Source organism: Phasianus colchicus, chromosome 4, assembly GCF_987193195.1.
Source record: "Phasianus colchicus chromosome 4, bPhaCol1.hap1.1, whole genome shotgun sequence".
NCBI lineage: Eukaryota > Metazoa > Chordata > Aves > Galliformes > Phasianidae > Phasianus > Phasianus colchicus.
The window spans coordinates 38,233,897-38,252,759 of record NC_143439.1 but is presented as its reverse complement, the minus strand read 5'-3'; the positions used below and the strand labels follow the sequence as shown (position 1 = coordinate 38,252,759).

General features: G+C 37.5%; 2 protein-coding genes across 2 annotated transcripts in view; both read left to right on the top strand.

Annotated features, from left to right (window-relative positions):
• Positions 1–18,863, top strand: part of ANK2 (ankyrin 2) — a 159,074-nt gene that overhangs the window by 80,478 nt on the left and 59,733 nt on the right. Inside the window, exons 23-24 of the mRNA XM_090139219.1 lie at positions 2,063–2,135; positions 17,313–17,457. Of these exons, the coding sequence (XP_089995345.1) occupies positions 2,063–2,135; positions 17,313–17,457 (218 nt within the window). The remainder of the gene's footprint in view (positions 1–2,062; positions 2,136–17,312; positions 17,458–18,863) is intronic.
• LOC149918196 (Friend virus susceptibility protein 1-like) lies at positions 12,308–17,306 on the top strand. Its single transcript, XM_090139246.1, has one exon. The coding sequence runs from the start codon at positions 13,369–13,371 to the stop codon at positions 14,017–14,019; it is 651 nt and encodes a 216-aa protein (XP_089995372.1). The 5' UTR covers positions 12,308–13,368; the 3' UTR covers positions 14,020–17,306.

The following is an 18,863-nucleotide window of genomic DNA, read 5'->3' as shown; positions in this document are numbered from 1 at the left end:
ATATTTGTGACTCTTAGGCAGTACACTTCTTTACCCTTTCTTCAGAATCTGATCATCTACTGATTTTGTTTGTCTGTTTGTTTTTCTGATTTTTCAGTTATTTTACATGAAGAGCGTACGGTATAGAATTTGTCTTACACTTAAATTAGATACAATTACAATGTCAGTTACAGTGCTGATAAATTAGTACTTACACATTAGTACTTTGCTGGAAAAATATACAGCCCATTTCACTTGGTTTATTTCTTTAGTACAGTGTCAGTGATTCTTTTCATATTTAGAATGAATTGTATTGTTGAAGAGATGAGGTCAATGTCACCTGAACAACAGCTTGCTCTGCATCTGTCACAGCTGCTTTTGACACTCTAATGCCCTACCTGCTGCCTGACCTTTCTGTCTGAGACAAGCTATGGCAATGCAAGGTGGGACATCGGATATATCAGTGGAGGCATTTAGTGAATATAAACTATCTTTTCAATGCAGAGTTTGTGTTACAAAAAGCAACAGAAATGAGTGATTTAATGAATCATGTGTAAGAATAAATGTAGGAAGCCTAATTGGGATTTCCATTTGAAGCAAATGTCATTGACCTTTCCCTTTATCTCAAGAGGGTGAACTGAAAACTGCTGTCATTTTTAAATACATTTTCAGAAATGTAAATCATATTCTTTAAACACATTTCCAGAGTAATCACAGTTGCTGAGTTAGTTAATTTTAGAAGTGTAGTATCTTAGAATAATCGAAAGTGCCATCTTTGTCAGTTTGTTAGAAATATAGAAATCTGAGGCATAATTTGGAAAGACATGATAATTTTGATGTCAGTGGGCATTTTCCCAAAGTCGTGCTGCATGAAGTCCTCGAGATTTGGCTGACATTAATTATCACACAGATTATATGCTCATTCACTGCTTCTGCATATAATGTTAATTTATGCTTGATAGATACCATCCCCCGTAGGGAGTGAAATATGACCTCAGTGGGAGTTCCACAGGACACGTGTACTTTTGACAATCCCCTCCATGCCAGATGGGCACATCTGCTGCTACATACCTTAAAGGGATGATGTGATTTCCCTCCACAGTTCCTCAGTGAAGCTGACTGGCTGCAGATCTGGGTGGAGCTAGGGAAATATTTATTTTTCTGCTGTGACTAATGCTGTTCTGATCGCTGTTATTTAAGTCCCTGGCATTTTGTCTCTTGTATTGTAACACACTGAAGAATTTCCTTTAGAGCGCTTTCTTACACGTTGCACTTTTTACATTCTTATTAAATTATTTATCTCCTTCTCTAATGTCTGTCTTGGTGCTAAAAGGATGTCCCCATTCTTAATTCAGCACCCATGAGCATCTTATGTTTCCTTCTGGAAGTCATTTATGCAGATCAAATCATATTAAAAAATATCTTACAACATAACCTGCTCTGTTCTCTTGCACTTAAAATGTCCTTCCAGCTGTACTTGGTCTGTGCTTGCCCTCTGCCACAAAATAAGAACTTTGTTCTGCTGTGCATGCGATTTGGGATTTATTAAATGGATATAATTAATATGCAGTGTAGTCACTTTCAGGGGGAGAGTGAAGAAGGAAATGTTTCAAGTGATCTGTGTAGCTTGCTCACATCTTTTTTAGTTTAAAAATTTCACATCATTCATAACTTCATTTCCAAATGCTTTACTATTTAATAATTTCCATATGCCACATGCAACTTTCTGAAACTCTTCTGTAGACATTACCTAATTCATTTTAAAATCATCTTGGAAACGTTGAACTGAATTGTTCTGCATGCAGCACTTATAAATTTGCTCAGAGCTTGCTTTTCTTTCAGTTTTTCTCTCTGATCAGCTCATTATCTTTTATTTTGTGTGTTGTACTTTTCTGACAAATGTTACCTTATACAGTACTGAGTACAGAAACTTCTAAAATATTGATGAAGAATAATGTTAAGGGGATGGGAATCGTTATAAAGTGTCTCAGCAGGTCCTACTGCTGTTGAAATATTCTATGATAATATTCTTTGCTACTTCTTTTGGTGTTTAATTTGAGGATTAAAGGTTCTGTCTTTGCAGACTGTGACAGAGAAGCACAAGATAAATGTACCCGAAACAATGACTGAGGTCCTGGATGTTTCAGATGAAGAAGGTGAGCAACTTTGCTAAGTTTCTGTTCCATATCACTTGTGCCACCTGTAATATAGGTGTAGGTAGCTGCTTAAGTACTTGGACATCTTCATTTTGCAGTGCTTGATGATCTATGTAATAACTTTTTTTTTATGATGTAGTCATTTTGGCATTTGAATAAGGAAGCCAAAAATCAACCCAAACCAGAATCCTGTTTCATTTTCACAAAAAAAAAAACCAAAACAACCCAACACCCTTACCATCTTATCTGAACCAAATCAGCAAATGAGAACATTTCTTGACATTTTAAAATTTAAATATAATGCTTTCCTAAAGCTGATCTTGGCCTTCTTGTAAAGAGGAATTTGAGCAGTAAATATTTTGGCTTGCTGCCACTTATTTCAGATACATTTACCTGGGAGTTTTGTTTAATTGGAAACATGCATGTTAGAAGATGCATAAGGTGGAAGGTGAGGAGACTGTTCCCTCTAGGGGAGCATTTGGCACACACAAGTCACAGATGGATATGGCATGACATAAAGTAACAACATACTAATAACTTGGCACTTTGATCCCGGACATTATTGTGTGCACAGACAAGAGGCATATGTTGTATCGCTTAGCTAAGTTCCCAAAAAATTTCTGTGAACTTCTGTAGGGACTGATTAAGTACTGTGGTTTTAAACAGAACAGAATTAAGGAAATAACTTAAAAATGTCCCTGATGAATGGCAGCTTACAAATCTTAATCACCATAGCATCTGATGAAGGCACATCTACTTGCAAAAAAAAGTAATTCAAAGTTCTTATTGATGATTAATATTATTAACTAATATTATAGTATCTTACATATGACATTTCATTGTTACTATTACTGTTATTATTCTTTTGTATAAATAATTTGTAGAGTGACTATAATTCAAAAAATCCAAAGGTGTTAGGAACACAAATTGAAGGTGTGGGTTGGTTGGTTTTGTTTCTTTTCTTTTTACAAAGACCACAGATCTGTTTGTTGTTCTTGTTGTTCTTGTTCTAAATTGTACTGGAGGTTAATGGCATTCATATTCCTAAACTCTTCATATTATTCTGAGAATTATGCTGATTAGTGAGTTACATTCTTGAGAAAATACTGTTCCAGATACTGTTTGTTTACTTATTTTGTTAAATGCTTGCAAAACTTCAAGTGAAAGCAACTATGTATAATTTTTTTAATACTGAAGACCTGTAGCATCACATTCACTTTGATTTCATTTCCTCTCATTCTTTTGAACTACTCTTTAGCCATCTCAAATCTGGGAAGCATAGTGTGTTTTTCTGCTTCTGCAGAATTCATGTTTAGGTTATTCTTTTTTCTCAAGTGAATTTATATGTTGCACAGCCTTTAAACATTCTGATGATGAACGCTTCAGTGATGGGGAAGTATATAATGGCACAGGTGTCATTAGCAGAAATTCATGGAGTAAGAGTTACAAACCTTTTTATTTGACTTGGTGTGTTTGTTTTTTGTGCAACAAAATTTTGCTTAGTCTGGATTCCTAACACTGCTCCTTTTTGTTACTTTTAAAAAACGTGTCTTGGTGTGTGTTTCCTGAAAGGTGGGAGGAAGAAGGGAAACCAGAAAATCCAAGATTTGTTACCTGTATTTTTAGTTAGTTGGCAGAAATTACTGTGGCTGTCCAGCATGACTAATGCTCTCCAGTGCATTAAATTAACATTCTTTGCTTTCTGTTACTGTGTGACACCTACTGTTTGTCAATAGCCAGCTGATATGATAGAACTTACTTTGGCACATTGCCTCTCAAGCCTGTGCTGAGCACCTCTGTGATCCTGCTGTGGGTTGCCAGGCAGGTTTCCAGAGTTAAAGCTCTTCATGCCATTGTCCTTGTAAAAAGAGTTTCTAGAGGCAAAACACTGAGGATGTTGCAAAAATTGGTAATGTGGATGGTATTTTTCACAAGAGCATAAAATAGTTGGGGGCTATTTGGAGAACTTCTTAAACAAAGAAGATGAACCTTTTAGTGATTACATAGTCTTTGTCAGAGACTAGCAAAAGGTTTCTGTAATACTCTGTTCTTGACAGCTTTCAAGTGGCACAACATGTTCTGAAATAAATTAATATGACAAAATAAACCTGTCAGCTGTAATTGTACAACGATAAAGTTGAACACAACAAGACCATTGGAGCAAATAAACATTTCAGATCCTGTTGTGGAACGTCTTTATCATGGGTGATAAGAATTTTGCATTTTGCCTGGGAAACAGTTGTTTTGCGTGGTTGGTATACTTTTACATTAGCAGTGCAGCATTCCTACTCCTAAAATCCAATCTTAGCATGAAATAAAGAACCATGTGGCCTGTCAAACAGTTTAGCTTGGCATGTAATTATTTTCACATATCACTTTCATGTTTAGCACTTAGCATTGTTACTTGGAATTCTTTACCTTTTACTGTACCTTAACATGGTCTTCCCTTTTTCCCTTTGAACACAACAAGGTTATATTTTTATTTTAAAATTGCTTTTGATTTGATTTTTTTTATTAGATTATTGGTTTTTTTTATGTTAAGTGTCAGAGTTAAGTACAGAAGCAGGTGTGCCTTGTCATGAATACACATGCACATGTGGTTTTCTGCTGCTACTTTCAGTGTACTGTATTAAACCATGAAGAATGTTTATGGATAATCATACACTGTTATTTGCTTGACATTGCCCAGAGTCATAACAATGCAGATGTAAAACAATCAATGTTGTTGAAGATCATGCCTGATCATGAAGGGAAAAAGAAAGAAAGAAAGGTTAAGAATGTGGTTCTCCTTAAGAATCAGGACAGCAGTTCAGATTCTTACAGGCGTAGATGTTAAGTGATATGATTCCTGAAACTTGTGTCTGTGCCAGAAGAGTTGCCTTGCATGGATACAGGAGTAACGGAAAGAAATGTGCATTTTTATCATTGTATCTGATTTTGTCATTTGTCTGTATTACTACAGCATGTAGTTTCTTTACAGCTGTTGCCACAAACGAAGTAATTTGTACTTGAGGTGTTCTTACAGCAGTAAAGGACAATTGCTGCAAAGTATCATCTAAAGTGTATTTGAGTGAAATCTGCAGATTTAGTGAAAGTAAGCACATGCAGATGTTTCTATTAGGACTGAGCCAGTGCGGACACACTATGAAATCTAGGCTTACTTTTTTTTTTCTTCATATGTTAATATTGTTTTGAGAAACATCTTGCTGCTTGTCTGTACTTACTTCTTGTATTACTTTAAGGGCAAAAGAACTGCATGGACTACATGATTTACCTTTGTCATACCCATCTGAGACAGAACAAGAAGTGTAGCTCTCCATTTGGAACATGCAATACTGACCAGTAAAACAGGTTATTGAAGAGCTCTCATTTATGTCTGTCTGGACTTCCTTATCTCCAATTCAGTTTTCAATCCAGTTAACTTCTAAAAGCTTTGGTTTCACTGTCCCTCTGAGAATAAGTTCATAGGTGTAACTACACATTTCTTTATCCTCTTTTACGTCAGCACAAATGTTTCACTGTATAGTTCCGACAAGGTATTTTTTTGGCCAGGCTATTCTGCAGGCAGAATTGAGTAGAAAAGGTGAAGTAGAAGGTGAGATACTATTGTAACAGTAACATGCAGGAGGAGGCAGTTCACACTGCACAGATGTTAATTGTGACATTTCAATTGCAGAAAAGGTTTAGAGAAGATTTGAGCAAGCTATCATGTGAAAATAATAAATGTAGTCTCAAAAATCGGATGGAATCTTAATAGCCAAATTTAAAGCATCCCTATCATGAAGAGTGCTTGTCTAAAGGTTGGTAAAGATTTATCACAGTGTCTGGTTGAGACACAAAGTGTTGTGTTGTAACTTTTTATTTCTTGGAAACCTACAGGTAATGAAATAAGCTTAAAAATAAGGTCAGTAAGACATTAAATTTGTTGAAGTGTTCCTAAAAATAGAAATAACATCATGTCCTTAAATGACTTAAAAGATTAAATATACATGCATACAGTAGTGACAAAAAAGAAAAGGTGGGTTTTTTTTGCATATATGGTATTGTTGAAATTATTTATAATATATTTTTATCCTTCTGCCTGAGCAAAAGGAAGATTTCCTTATTTGTTTAGCCTCTATGTACCAGACATGCTAATGCAACAGCAAATTTGAGGATTGGTTGCCCTTTTTTTTGTCTGCATCTTGTCAATACAGAAGGTTCTGAGTGTGATAGTAAGGTGATCAGTTTTTCTCCTGCAGAGAGATATTGTTTTATTGATATTGTTGCTAGGAGCTGTAAAGGAAAAAAATCACAACAAAGACTTATTTGGATTTGTCCATTGAAATCTTTCAGACAGAATATAGCTTTTTTAGTATCTGGTATCGTCATTACAAAGGAATTAAACTTGTTTTTGTTGGGATAGAATCTGCTAAAGATTGCTCACTTGTCAACATTTTAGCAATGAAAAATTGGCGTTTGTGGGTAGGCTGCAAAAATTTTGGCAAGTTTAAAAAAAACTGGTTCTCTTAATTTGCTTTGATGTTATTGATAGAAAATAGAATTAACCAAATTAACAGAGAAATCTGCAGGCGTGACAAGAAGTGTAGACACATTTTTTTGTGCAAAGAAGGAATAATGCATGTGCATGACTGGGGGACAGTACTGTATTTACTTATGGATTCTGTCCTAAATTGTTACTGCATGAGCAATGTTGAGCACTGAATTATTTTCTTCAGAGACTGAAGTTAGAGGGAGACGTACAATAGATTCTTAATTGAAGTATATCTTAATCAGCATGTTAAAAAGGGAAAATGTATTTTTGACTGGTCCTTCCCATCTGATCTAAACATGTCTTTAAAGCTAGTGGATGTTATTCCTACTCATCACTGACAGAAACCAGCTGCTTTTACATTTGCATTAATCTTGATTAGCTAAAAATTTTCCCAAGCAGATTACCCATTCTGGGCATAGCAGATATCTAGGTTGGCTGTTCCTTCTGGAATGAGATTGGCTGTGAAAAGTGACTTGGGTATCAGTATATAACATTTTATAACAAATCTTTTAAAAACTGCTACATAAAAGAGAGGTACTTGCCATATGAATTTCACAAAGGCAAAATGAGTATTTTATATCCCTCTTAAGAAGGAAAAGACTTTTGGTCTTTTCATTTCAACAAGTGTATAATTTTGGTCACAGATGCCCATACAACTAGGGCAAGCTTTCCTTGCTTAGTGCCTGGTGTGTTTCATATTGTGAGAAAATTTACTATTTCATAGTTAATACTTGCCTGAAATACACTGAATTTTCTTCTTCCATGAGAATAAAGCATTACTCTGGTGTAAAAACAAACAAACAAAATCACAACTAAATAATGTCTCTGTCACTTTTTCCAATGTGTTCTTGTAATAGTATTTTCTCCTCAGAATTCTTTATGGGATCTGGTTTGTTACTCCTCTTGTAAACCATGCAAGGAACTAATTCAAGTCCCCAGCTGACTGTATATCACATAGTAGCACCACCACACCTCAGGCTTGTCATCATGCCAGTTAATATCTATGACCTTCCAAGGTTTCTGTGGCTTAGAGAGGTGGGAATAGCCAGTCTCAGTTCCAAAAAGACAGTACTTTTATTCTTTGTTACTTAGATCCAACATAACAGCTTTACAAATACCATACCTATTAGCTCTTGTAATTCAGGGAAGCTCCAAGAGTGTGGGAGCCGTTAAATAGAGGATTGATTTTAGGGAACTGGAGGTGTCCAAGGCAAGTGTCAGGGAAAGTGTGTTATGCATTTCTTTTAAGAAGCTTACATCAGGGCTTAATATTGCATTAAAAAAATCATGCTTGCCATAGCTGCCCCTTCTCCATCTGTTGCTTTTAAGAAGCAGCACATATCTGAGGAGCTGTAGACTTATCTGCACGTTGCAGAGAAAACAGTACTTTTGGCAAATTCATATAGTTGTATGTGGCTTTAAAAACATCTATTTAAGGCAATTTCTGGTAGTTTCTGTCACAAGTCTCTTTCTTTTATTTTTTAACTTATATTGTTTATTTTGTGAGAAACCATTCCAAAGGAATTCTTATACAGAAGTTATCTTTTGCAATTCACTTGAATTGCAGAACACTGTAGGAGCAACCTTTGTTGCTGCTTCCCAAAAAGGCGTGGTGCTGTAGCTGTATAGCCAGAATGGTGTGGTGGATTTAAATGCTTGATCGAAGATTTCTATAGTTCCCTGCTGACAGTAGGTAGCATAATTTGGGGGAAGGGGAATCTCTTCAGTTTTAGAAACATTAAGCAAGCATTTCTTCAATCCAGCTAATGCTCACATGCCAAGTCTAGGGGTTGAATGTGGCTGCATGCCCCAAAGCTGTCTCTTGTCTCTTTGAAGTTGTCGCTTTAATGTTAGTTTGCACTTAAAGACTATTTTTGTTGAAAGATTGCAAAGTGGTTCCTGACTGTTTTTTAATTTAATCAGTTACTTATGTATGAAATAACCATTCCCTTTTCAGAACTGAGGGAAACCAGGAAGGTAAGGACAGGAATATCAGTGTGAGTTTCCAGTTCAGGTGATTCAATAAAATTCTCTGTGTTCAGCCAGACTGTCACCGAAGGAGCAGATCAGTGGTCTCAGCATGCAGCCTGTTTCTTTTAGTAGAGCATTACATGATTTGTGATGCTCAACACCTGTGTTCAAGCATGAGAAATTATCAGCATTGAACTTTTTTTTCTTTCTCTTAATTATAGTTAAACAAATGCTTACTGTTTGAGTGGCCATTCAGATGTTAAAGATCTGCTCAGGTGATTCCCTTTCTGCCAACAGACATCCTAGCAATGGATCTTAATTACTAATTTCTATATGTGGATACTGTGGGTTAATGGTACACAGAAATAATATGTGATCTGCATAAAAGTAACAGACAGGTAAGAGCAATCATCTGTTATTGCTGACTTGAGCATAAAGTTGATCGCTTGCGGGTTTTTGTGAGCTGATTAGGTTTATTCAGTGCAGTTTTTGAAAACAGCTCCGCTGTAACTCTGGCAGTGTTAGCAATAGAATTTACTCCTGCTCCCTGATCTAAACGAATAGAAAAAGCCTCCAGGCAGCTGCATTTTGAAAGGATTGGTGGAAGAAAGATTTTCATTCATGCTGGGTCTGTTTTTTTGTGTGCCTACCTGCCTAACTGAACAGTCAAAGGATATATGCAGTGCTGATTTCTTCTCAGAGGGCGCATTTCATGCTTCCTGCTTCATGGTTGTGTGAGGCTCCACTCAAGTGGAATGAAGGTCAGCACTATGACGATGCAATTGCTGCTTTTTAAATTCAGTTTCTGTGGCAGCTGTGTCTTTAAGATTTAGTGTCTTTTGGGTCAATGAGAAACAAAAGGAGTTTTTTGGGAGTGCATCTCCAGTACAAAACACAGCAGAGTGGAAAACTCCCACCTCATGGTTGCACATCATGATGCAGAATTGTGTTGAGATTTCTGGTCAGGTCAACTGCGTGATGTTGCTGCTGACATAGTAGTTCCTGCTGTGAGACAGTTTATTTGCTGAGGTACAACACTGAATCACTGACTTCAGTGTTTCTGAACCTGTGTGCATGCACAACTCTATACTCTGGTATATGTGGACTCATGAGCCCTAGAAGCTCTGTGTTCCTCTTCTCTGCTTGAAGTAGTTATGCCTTTGGTTGGCTTGGTCATGGCAAATAAAAATTTAAGACTAAAAGATTGTTGCTAGCAACCATTAACATAGCTTTCACTTGCCCAGTATTGGTTTCTGAATTAGGAAATACAATAAGTAGTAGTATTTAAATCTTAAAGTTTATTGAGTTTTCCTGTCCCAATTCTCAGATTTGCTTTTTTTTATTATTATTATTATTTTATTTTTTATTTTTTTACCTCTGCGCCTAGTTTTCTTCTCCTCTTTCCCTGTTTTCACTCTTGAAGGTGATCAGGACCTCACAGAAATGTTCAGCACTCTGTTTTCCTTTTCCCATCCCCTTCTCTTCTTATTTTTCCTAGAAATAAGTCTGAAACCTTATGAACAATTTATCTCTGTAATCCCTTTTCTGTGCAACCTGATACCTGTCAATCCTGCCCTTTTTTTCCATGTATGTTCTCTAAATGATCTCTCTCCTTCCTTGATCTACAGCATGTATGAGTTTGGGGAATCTTGCATTTTATTCCAAGGCATTGGTTTGACCATTGAAAACAGATGAGTGGGTGAACTGAATCATTGGTGAGAGTGCAATGGGGCCATGACACATTGTATGTTACAGAAAAGCTACCCAACATATTGGGAGTTATTTGCATTCTGCAAAATAAGAATAATAGCAGCAGCAAGTGCAGGAACTCGAATATTTACCGCTTTTTGTTTAAATATTAAATATACATAGATTCCTAGTGTAGCACATTTTTTGTTTGACTTTTTGTTGTTCCAGTGTTTCTTTCCAGTAAAACCCCCGTGTTTCTCTTAGAAGAGTCCAGCCAATTGGTAATTCCTTCTTTCTTCCTTCTATATCTGCTCTAGAGAAGATGACATTACTCAGAAAAGCAGATTTTGACAAAATCTTTAGATATAGTTGGGAGACGAGCAGTGGCATTGATGAGGCTGAGGCTCAACATGAATTCTTTAATTGAGAATTCAATGGTGCAAAGTCAGCGTTAGGTGTTTTGTAGACTGCTTACCCCATCAGTAAGCCCCTGAAAGTCTGTTGGTATTACTGAGGAAAGGAAGATATTTTTTCAAGTAAATAGAAGATAAATCACTAAGTGTGTAATTCATTGAAATATACCTGCAAGTTCATAGATTGCCACTGGAAGTCATGGAAGATCGATGTAAAGGACTCTGTTTCATGAACTGCTTAGTAAGTAAGACTGTTGTCATTAATTTAGTGGAGAATGTGAGTGAAGCATTGCTAGCATGATTAAACAGGGTAATTTCTTGTACTGATACAAAACTAAGAAGTAGTAGAAACTGCTAAATAAAGAAACTCACAGTCAGCTGAGTGTATGATTTTTTTTCTCAGCAGATAACAGCTGTATGTTTTTATACAAATTACAGGAGAATGAATTGACTGAGATTAAGGAATATAGCTGTATGAGATATTTTTATGACAACCAATGTTAATGGTAGGATGAATGAGTGCTACTTACATAGACTTAATTTACTTTGCGTACATGCAATTGTCCTGCAGAGTGTCATGAAGATACTCAGGTACCCATAGTTGTATGAAAAGTTATATTGCGGCACAATCATTTATACTTAAATGTGTATCTTTTATTTTTTCCCTACATGCATGAGGCTGTGCAACTTTTTTGCAGTTTTGGTTTTGTTCAACTCCTTAAGTAAAGATGAAAGAGCACAAAGCTTAGTGGGGAGTGACAGATAAAATATTCTGAAGACATTCTGAAATATTCATCTATACCTTTACTACTATTTGCAGGTGTTCACATCACACACAACAGCTAGTGTTGCTTAGACTTATTATTGATGACTCTTTGATGAGAGGTCAGAGCTGAAATAAGAGAAGAGATGAGGTTTTTGATTTTTTTTCTGAGGATGTCAGTGTGATCAAAGTGATGAAGACTTCATTTCTATTATAAATGGAATGTCTGCTCTGATTATTAGAATCTAGTTTATATGAAATCCAACTTGAAGCTCCATTTATTATTTATTTGGTTAACATAATTGCTTTAATATCTTTAAAGTTTTCCCTAAGTTCTGTGCTTTATAATGTGACATTACCAGAGAATAGAAGGCATTGTCTCTTAGAAGAGGGGAAATATGCAATACTTAAATGCACTTCATTGTTTTCTGTGAAACAGTGTCCAGCTTCTCCCTATTAATGTGGATAGATGGAATTTTCAAGAGATGGAATTTTCAAGAGCTTGATCTTGTTGTATTGACAAGATTTAGAACTCACTTTTACATGTAATATTTGTGTATACAACAACAAAAAAATTCTAAAACCCAAAGGTTAGTTGTTTTTAGGTGAAAAAATTTAGGTGATTTATTTGCCAGCCAAAGCATGAAGCTAGAAAAACTAGCTTGATTTGTTTCGTGAAAATAAATACCGAGATATCTTCCCTTTAATGTGAGCACCGTTCATAGAGTTTGTAATGCTAAGAACGTTTTGCAAGGGAAAAAAAAAGACCCTCTACCAGAAATAGCTGCAGTAACTGTTTTTTTTTTTTTTTTTGTCAGTTTTGCTTTATTATGTCTTTAAATCTCATGAATAGTAGTAGTCCTGATGCCCAAGTGAATGCTGTCTGAAACAGCATCAATACCACTTCCCTAATCCTTACAATCCTTTGGGGTTCTGAGTGTACATATATCAGGGTGAATTACTGGCTGGGATGTGTCTGAATATAGTTCCTGTATTATGACAGTTACAGAGAAATGATCAATAAAATCCATACACGTTTTTGTGCTTAATGCACAAAGGTGATAGAACTTGCATGAGACATTTTCTATGATGTAGAATTTGGAAAATGGAGAGTTCAAGTTAGGATTTGCAACTGTCAGGCATATGTCCACGGAAAATACCTTCTCAGCTGAAAACATATAGCATGCAAGCAAATATGCGGTTATATCTAATCATAAACTTTCCAGCAGTGATACAATAAACCTGTGGCTAGAGAGCTAAAAAAAAAAAAAAAAAAAAAAAAAAGAGGAATAAAAGGGATGTAGAGGCTTGGGAGAGACTTTAGAGAGATGGACATCTTCGGTGTCATGGAACTTCACTCCTGAACACCTGAAAGACCCTGGAAGTTTAAACACATATTTGAGACAGGAATGTTGCAGCTCAGGCAGATCTGAGGAGGCACAAATGATTTGGGCCTGGCTAATGCTTATCGGGTCTTATTCAATAGTATCCCAGAGAGGGAGGGAGTTTGTGAAATTGAGAGAGTGTCTGAGAGCTGAAACGGAGAGTCTCAGGGAGATGGTACAAAATGAGCAAGAGTGTCTCCGAGCTGAGAAAGAAAGTCTCCAAGCTGAAGGGGAAAATCTCCGAGCTGAGAGAAGGAATCTCCAATCTCAATGAGATGCCCTCCGAATCAAGAGAGACTCCCTGCAATCCAAACTCTACACCCTGCAATCTGAACAGGATACCATCCAAACTGAGAGAGGCACCCTCCAATCTGAACTAAATGCTCTCATAACTGAACAAGACAGACTCCAAGCCAAGCGGGAGGGTGAGAGCATTGGAACTGACCAACCTGATCAACCACAGGAGGCACCACAGTTGATGTCAGTTGCCCCTGTGAGAGGACGGAAAATGAAACGAATCTCCACTCTGTTAGAAGAGAAGAAAGAGGAGCAAAGAGGTCCAGAGGAGTGGCTCCAAGATCCAGGAGAAGCACCCCCGAGTCCAGGAGAGGGACCCTCAGTAAGACCACGGTCACCAACACCTATAAGGGCAACAAGAAGTCCTGAAAGAGTAACAGGTGAGCAAGATATTGTTACCATTGTTGATCGATCTCTGAAAATGAATGAAATTCGAAGTCTGAGAAAAGACTTTTCACGTCACCCAAATGAGCCTATTGTCACCTGGTTACTTAGATGCTGGGACAATGGGGCCAACAGTGTGTGGCTAGATAGTAGAGAAGCTCGCCAGCTGGGTGGCGTTGCTAGGGACTCAGCCATTGACAGTGGCATTAATACATGCCAGAACCAGTTCTTCACCCTCTGTAAGCGGATGTTGTTAGCTGTAAAAGAAAGATACCCTTTCAAAGACGATCTGATGCCTGAGAAAAAGAAATGGACTGATATAGAAAAAGGCATCCATTATTTGAGAGAAAATGCTGTGATTGAAACGCTATATAGCCCCAATTTCATTCCTGATGAGCCAGCTCAAGAGCATGATCCTGAGAGAGTCAGGTGTACACCAAATATGTGACGTACATTCACAAAGACTGCACCAGAGAGGTATGCCAGTACATTTGCTGCAATGTATGGCAGAGGGGAAAGAAGATCCCTTATAAATGAACTGATTAATAAACTTCAAGACTTTGAGTTACATTTAAGCCCTCTATGAGCTTGTGTTTCAGCCACTGCAAAAGTCGCTGAAAAGCTGAACAGAATGGAAAGCAAACAAGAAGATATAATAGACTGTCAACCGTGCCTAAGGTTGATGGATCCACGGTGGTAACAGATACATCCAATGGGGATCAGAATTCCCAAAACAGCCTACTGGAGGGGCTGATCAACTTGGTTTCCTCCCAGCCGGTGTCATCCAACATCTCAGCTATCAAAAGAAGACGACGTCCTGCTCGAGCAAGTGACAACATTAAGAGTACGTCGCGTTTCGCTTTGTGGCATTACTTACGTGATTATGGGGAAGATATGAAGAAGAGGCATAAACAACCTACTCCTGTACTTCAAGCACAGGTAAAAGAATTACAAGACAAATCAACCACCAAGGTGAACTTCTCCAAAAAGGTGATTGCTCCAGTTGCTGCAGACAACGGAGGTAACAAATAGAGGTGGCTTTATCTTTACACTGACTCATGGATAGTGGCAAATGCTCTATGGGGGTGGTTACAGCAATGGGAACAGAACAACTGGCAAAGAAGGGTTAAACCTATTTGGGCTGCTGAACTATGGAAAGATATTGCTGCCCGAATAAAGAATATTGCTGTAAAGGTGCGCCATATAGATGCTCACGTGCCCAAGAGTCGGGCTACTGAAGAACAGCAAAATAACCATCTGGTAGACCAAGCTGCCACAATTGAGGTGGCTCAAGTAGACCTAGACTGGCAGAACAAGGTGAATCATTTCTAGCTCGGTGGACCCATGAGACCTCAGGCCACCAAGGAAGAGATGCAACATACAAATGGGCTAGAGACCGAGGGGTGGACTTAACTATGGATGCTATTTCACAGGTTATTCATGACTGTCACACATGCGCCACAATTAAACAAGCCAAGAGGATGAAATCTCTTTGTGGGGAAGGGCAATGGCAATAGTATAAATATGGGGAGGCATGGCAGGTTGATTATATCACCTTGCCACGATCTCGCAGTGGTAAGCGTTACGTGCTTACTATGGTAGAGCCAACCACTGGGTGGCTTGAAACATATGCAGTACCCCATGCTACTGCCCGAAACACCATATTGGGTCATGAGAAACAAGTCCTGTGGCGACATGGCACCCCAGAAAGAATTGAGTCAGATAATGGGACTCATTTCAAAAATTCTCTTGTAAATGCTTGGGCCAAAGATCATGGCATTGAGTGGATTTATCATATCTCTTATCATACACCAGCTTCTGGTAAAATTGAATGCTACAGTGGGTTGTTAAAAACTATGTTGAAAGCAATGGGTGGCGGAACATTTAAGCATTGGGAAAAAGCGGTTTGGGTCTTTCCAGCTTCTGGGAAGGGCAAACCTCTTCGTGGAACTGTTTTTGCCCAGGGACCTGGGTCCACTTGGTGGGTGATGCAGAAAAATGGGGGTGTTCAATGCATACCACAAGGGAATTTGATGTTGGGGGAGTGCAGTCAGTAATTCCACGTGTATATATAGGATTGTGTGTGCGTGTGTTTAGTGTTTGATAATTATATTTTGTTTGTATATGTTAAGCATGATGTAGTGATGTAGAATAAGGGGTGGAATGTCATGGTTTTGTGATTTTTGGTTTTCGGTATTCCACATCATAACATCATGTGAGGCACTGGGAGTTTAACTGTTAATGCTCAAGCTCTGGGTACCTGCCCAGAAGAGAAGAAGAACTACATTCCCCAGGGGACTTAGCGGTCACAGAGAGTCTCAAGATATAACTCCTGGCAAGGTCACCTGATATGCTATTCTTCATCTGCTCTTCTTCGTCGGACCTCCTCCTCTTTCTCCCTGCTGCTCAACTGGACTGCGCATCTCACCTCAGTGTTGTGGTGAGGCCTATCCACCTTTCGGACATTCTCTCTCTCATTATATTTGATTTATTACCTTCAATTCTAATTATACTGTATTATAGTGTGTTATCTTGCATTCCGATACTATATTTAGTAAATTAGTTGTTTCTCTCTCCTCAGATCGTTGCCGCTGTTTTTAATTTTTTTGGGGGGACCCCTGTTCCCTTTTTCCGGAGGTGCGGATTTTGCGAAATCCCTCTGCCCCGCTAGTCACGGAACTGGGCTGAACCAGCCCGTAAACCGTTGACAAGACCTCTTCACATAACTGGAGAAGAGTTTCATGTTCTCAGTGTTTTCCAACACAGCTAAGAAAATCAGAAAACCTGAATGTATTGATGGCTTAAAGTTGTGTTGTGTGGTTCTGTGGGCCACACGTAGCCACTGACAGAGCTCACGCTAACACTTGTGCAAGTGGCTAAAATAAGTACATCTCCAGGAAGAAACTGCAGGAGGAAACCATGCAAATGGAAATGAAAAAGAAACATCTACACACTGTTTGTCAGTACAAAACATTATGTTTATCTGCCAGTGAAAGCTAACAGAGACTTCATGTAGACAAAATTTCCTGAGAAAAATCATTTTGGGCCTGAAAATTCAAGATACGTGCAAAAAGGTTGCTATATCCAATAACCAATTATCATTTTAGGCGTAGATTCATTATGAATTACTTTTGGATAAATGATCAATAAAATCCATACATGTAAATTTACTTCCAGATTTTGGTTATTACCTTGTTCTAGAAATATTTTTGTGCTTAATGCACAAAGGTGATAGAACTTGCATGAGACATTTTCTATGATGTAGAATTTGGAAAATGGAGAGTTCAAGTTAGGATTTGCAACTGTCAGGCATAAGTCCAGGGAAAATACCTTCTCAGCTGAAAACATATAGCATGCAAGCAAATATACGGTTATATCTAATCATAAACTTTCCAGCAGTGATACAATAAACCTGTGGCTAGAGAGCTAAAAAAAAAAAAAAAAAAAAAGAGGAAAAAAAGGGATGTAGAGGTTGTGCTTTACAAAATAGCAAATATATTTGCCCCTTGCCAGTATGTGCAATAAATGCAGACTAAGTGTGATTGTTTTTCCAACTTTATTTTGAAATTTTTTAAATCTTGCTTGATGTGCCAGCTTCATTAAATGCATTAATTGCTTGTGGTTTGCAGTGTTTTTTGACTGAAAAATGCCTTTGTTTTAATTGTGCCACCCAGCTGTTAGATTCCAATGTGTAAACAAAATTAAATGCTTATCTCTGTCCCTTCTGTGTTTGATTTAAAGGTGATGATACAATGACAGGAGATGGAGGAGAGTACCTTAGGCCAGAAGACCTCAAAGAACTAGGAGATGACTCTTTACCAAGCAGCCAGTTCTTGGATGGTATGAACTACCTGAGGTACAGCTTGGAAGGAGGGCGGTCTGACAGGTATTTGCCCGGTCACATATCCTTTCTCTTGGTATGAGTGTTTGCAATCCATTCCTCAGTTTCTTTAACTCAAGGGAGACAAGGGATGATGCACTTAATGTTTCTTTACTAAGTATGTCGAGGTGTCAGTTACCAGTTTGTAGGAGGAAGACGTGGTCAGGAGGAATATTTCCTAACCAGTCAAGAAATTAATACATCTGGCACTGATACTGTATTCAGAATCTAGTGAATAATTTGTTTCTGATTCTTAATTGGTTCTTGAAAAAGCGTAGCTTGCTTTATTGTCTTTGTGGTCACACAAAGGAAGAAGTCTTGTCTTGGAACAGACTCATAAATCATCTTGATCTTCTCTTTACATGAGTCAGGGCTTGTGTGGGAAGGTGAACAGTGTGTGTTAGTGTTAGGTGAGCTAACTTTCTTTTGAGCGTTTTGTGGGAAATTGACAATGTTCACTAAAAAATAAGTTTAAAAAAAATGAGGTCTTGGCAACAGAAATAATTTGTAGCCTACATCATTTTCCAGCCTTAGCTGTTACGCTGGCAACATTTCTGAAGCTCAGTGAAATCAGTAGGATCCATTCTGTTTACTTCAGTAGGCTGTGAATTGCTGCAGGAACAAAAGATGTCAGGAAACAGTTCAGTTTGCCTCACAGTATGTGTACATCCCTCATCAGTGAGGTCTTTTAAACTTGCAGCCTTTGTTGGTTTTTAGACAGCTTCAGCGAATCCACTGAAAACAAAGTGACTGTATTGCTTTTTAAGTCTCAGATGATGTTTATGAACTGCATCAGAATGCTTAAAAATCAAAACCTCTTATGATGCTTTTTCAATGGTAAAAATGTTTTTGTCGGGTTTTCATTTTTGTTGTTGTTTTTGTTTTTTAAGAGGTTGAATGAAATGATTGTGCAGCCAAGTGTTAAGCCAGTTTCTGCTCCCATTTAGAACAGTTTAACTTTCAATAAACTGTCAGTGGATTTCAGTAGATTTTCACAAGCATATAATTGTTGTGTCCTACTTAGAATTGAATGAAAATGATTTCACATTGTTTGTCATTCATGGTTATTTTGAAATGAAGCAGAATGATAAAGAGAGAAAGTATGAAAAGAAGTGCATCTTTCTGACTCCATGGTGTCATTCTCTGCCACTATCAGGTTATTGGTTGTAAGAATTTTCAGACACTACTTAAATTATTTTGTTGTTGGTTTGTTTTTTCTTATAATTTTCATTGCATTACACTGACTTTGTTTTTTAAAGAAATTCAGCAAAGCAAAATAGTACTAGCAGCTTCTACTCATATAATCTTGTGCATTAAAATTTGATTTAAAAACATATTATTTTCTTTTGTAACCATCTTCCCTGTTTATTTTATTTCTCTCTCCCCTTCATTCTTTTTCATATGCTTACATA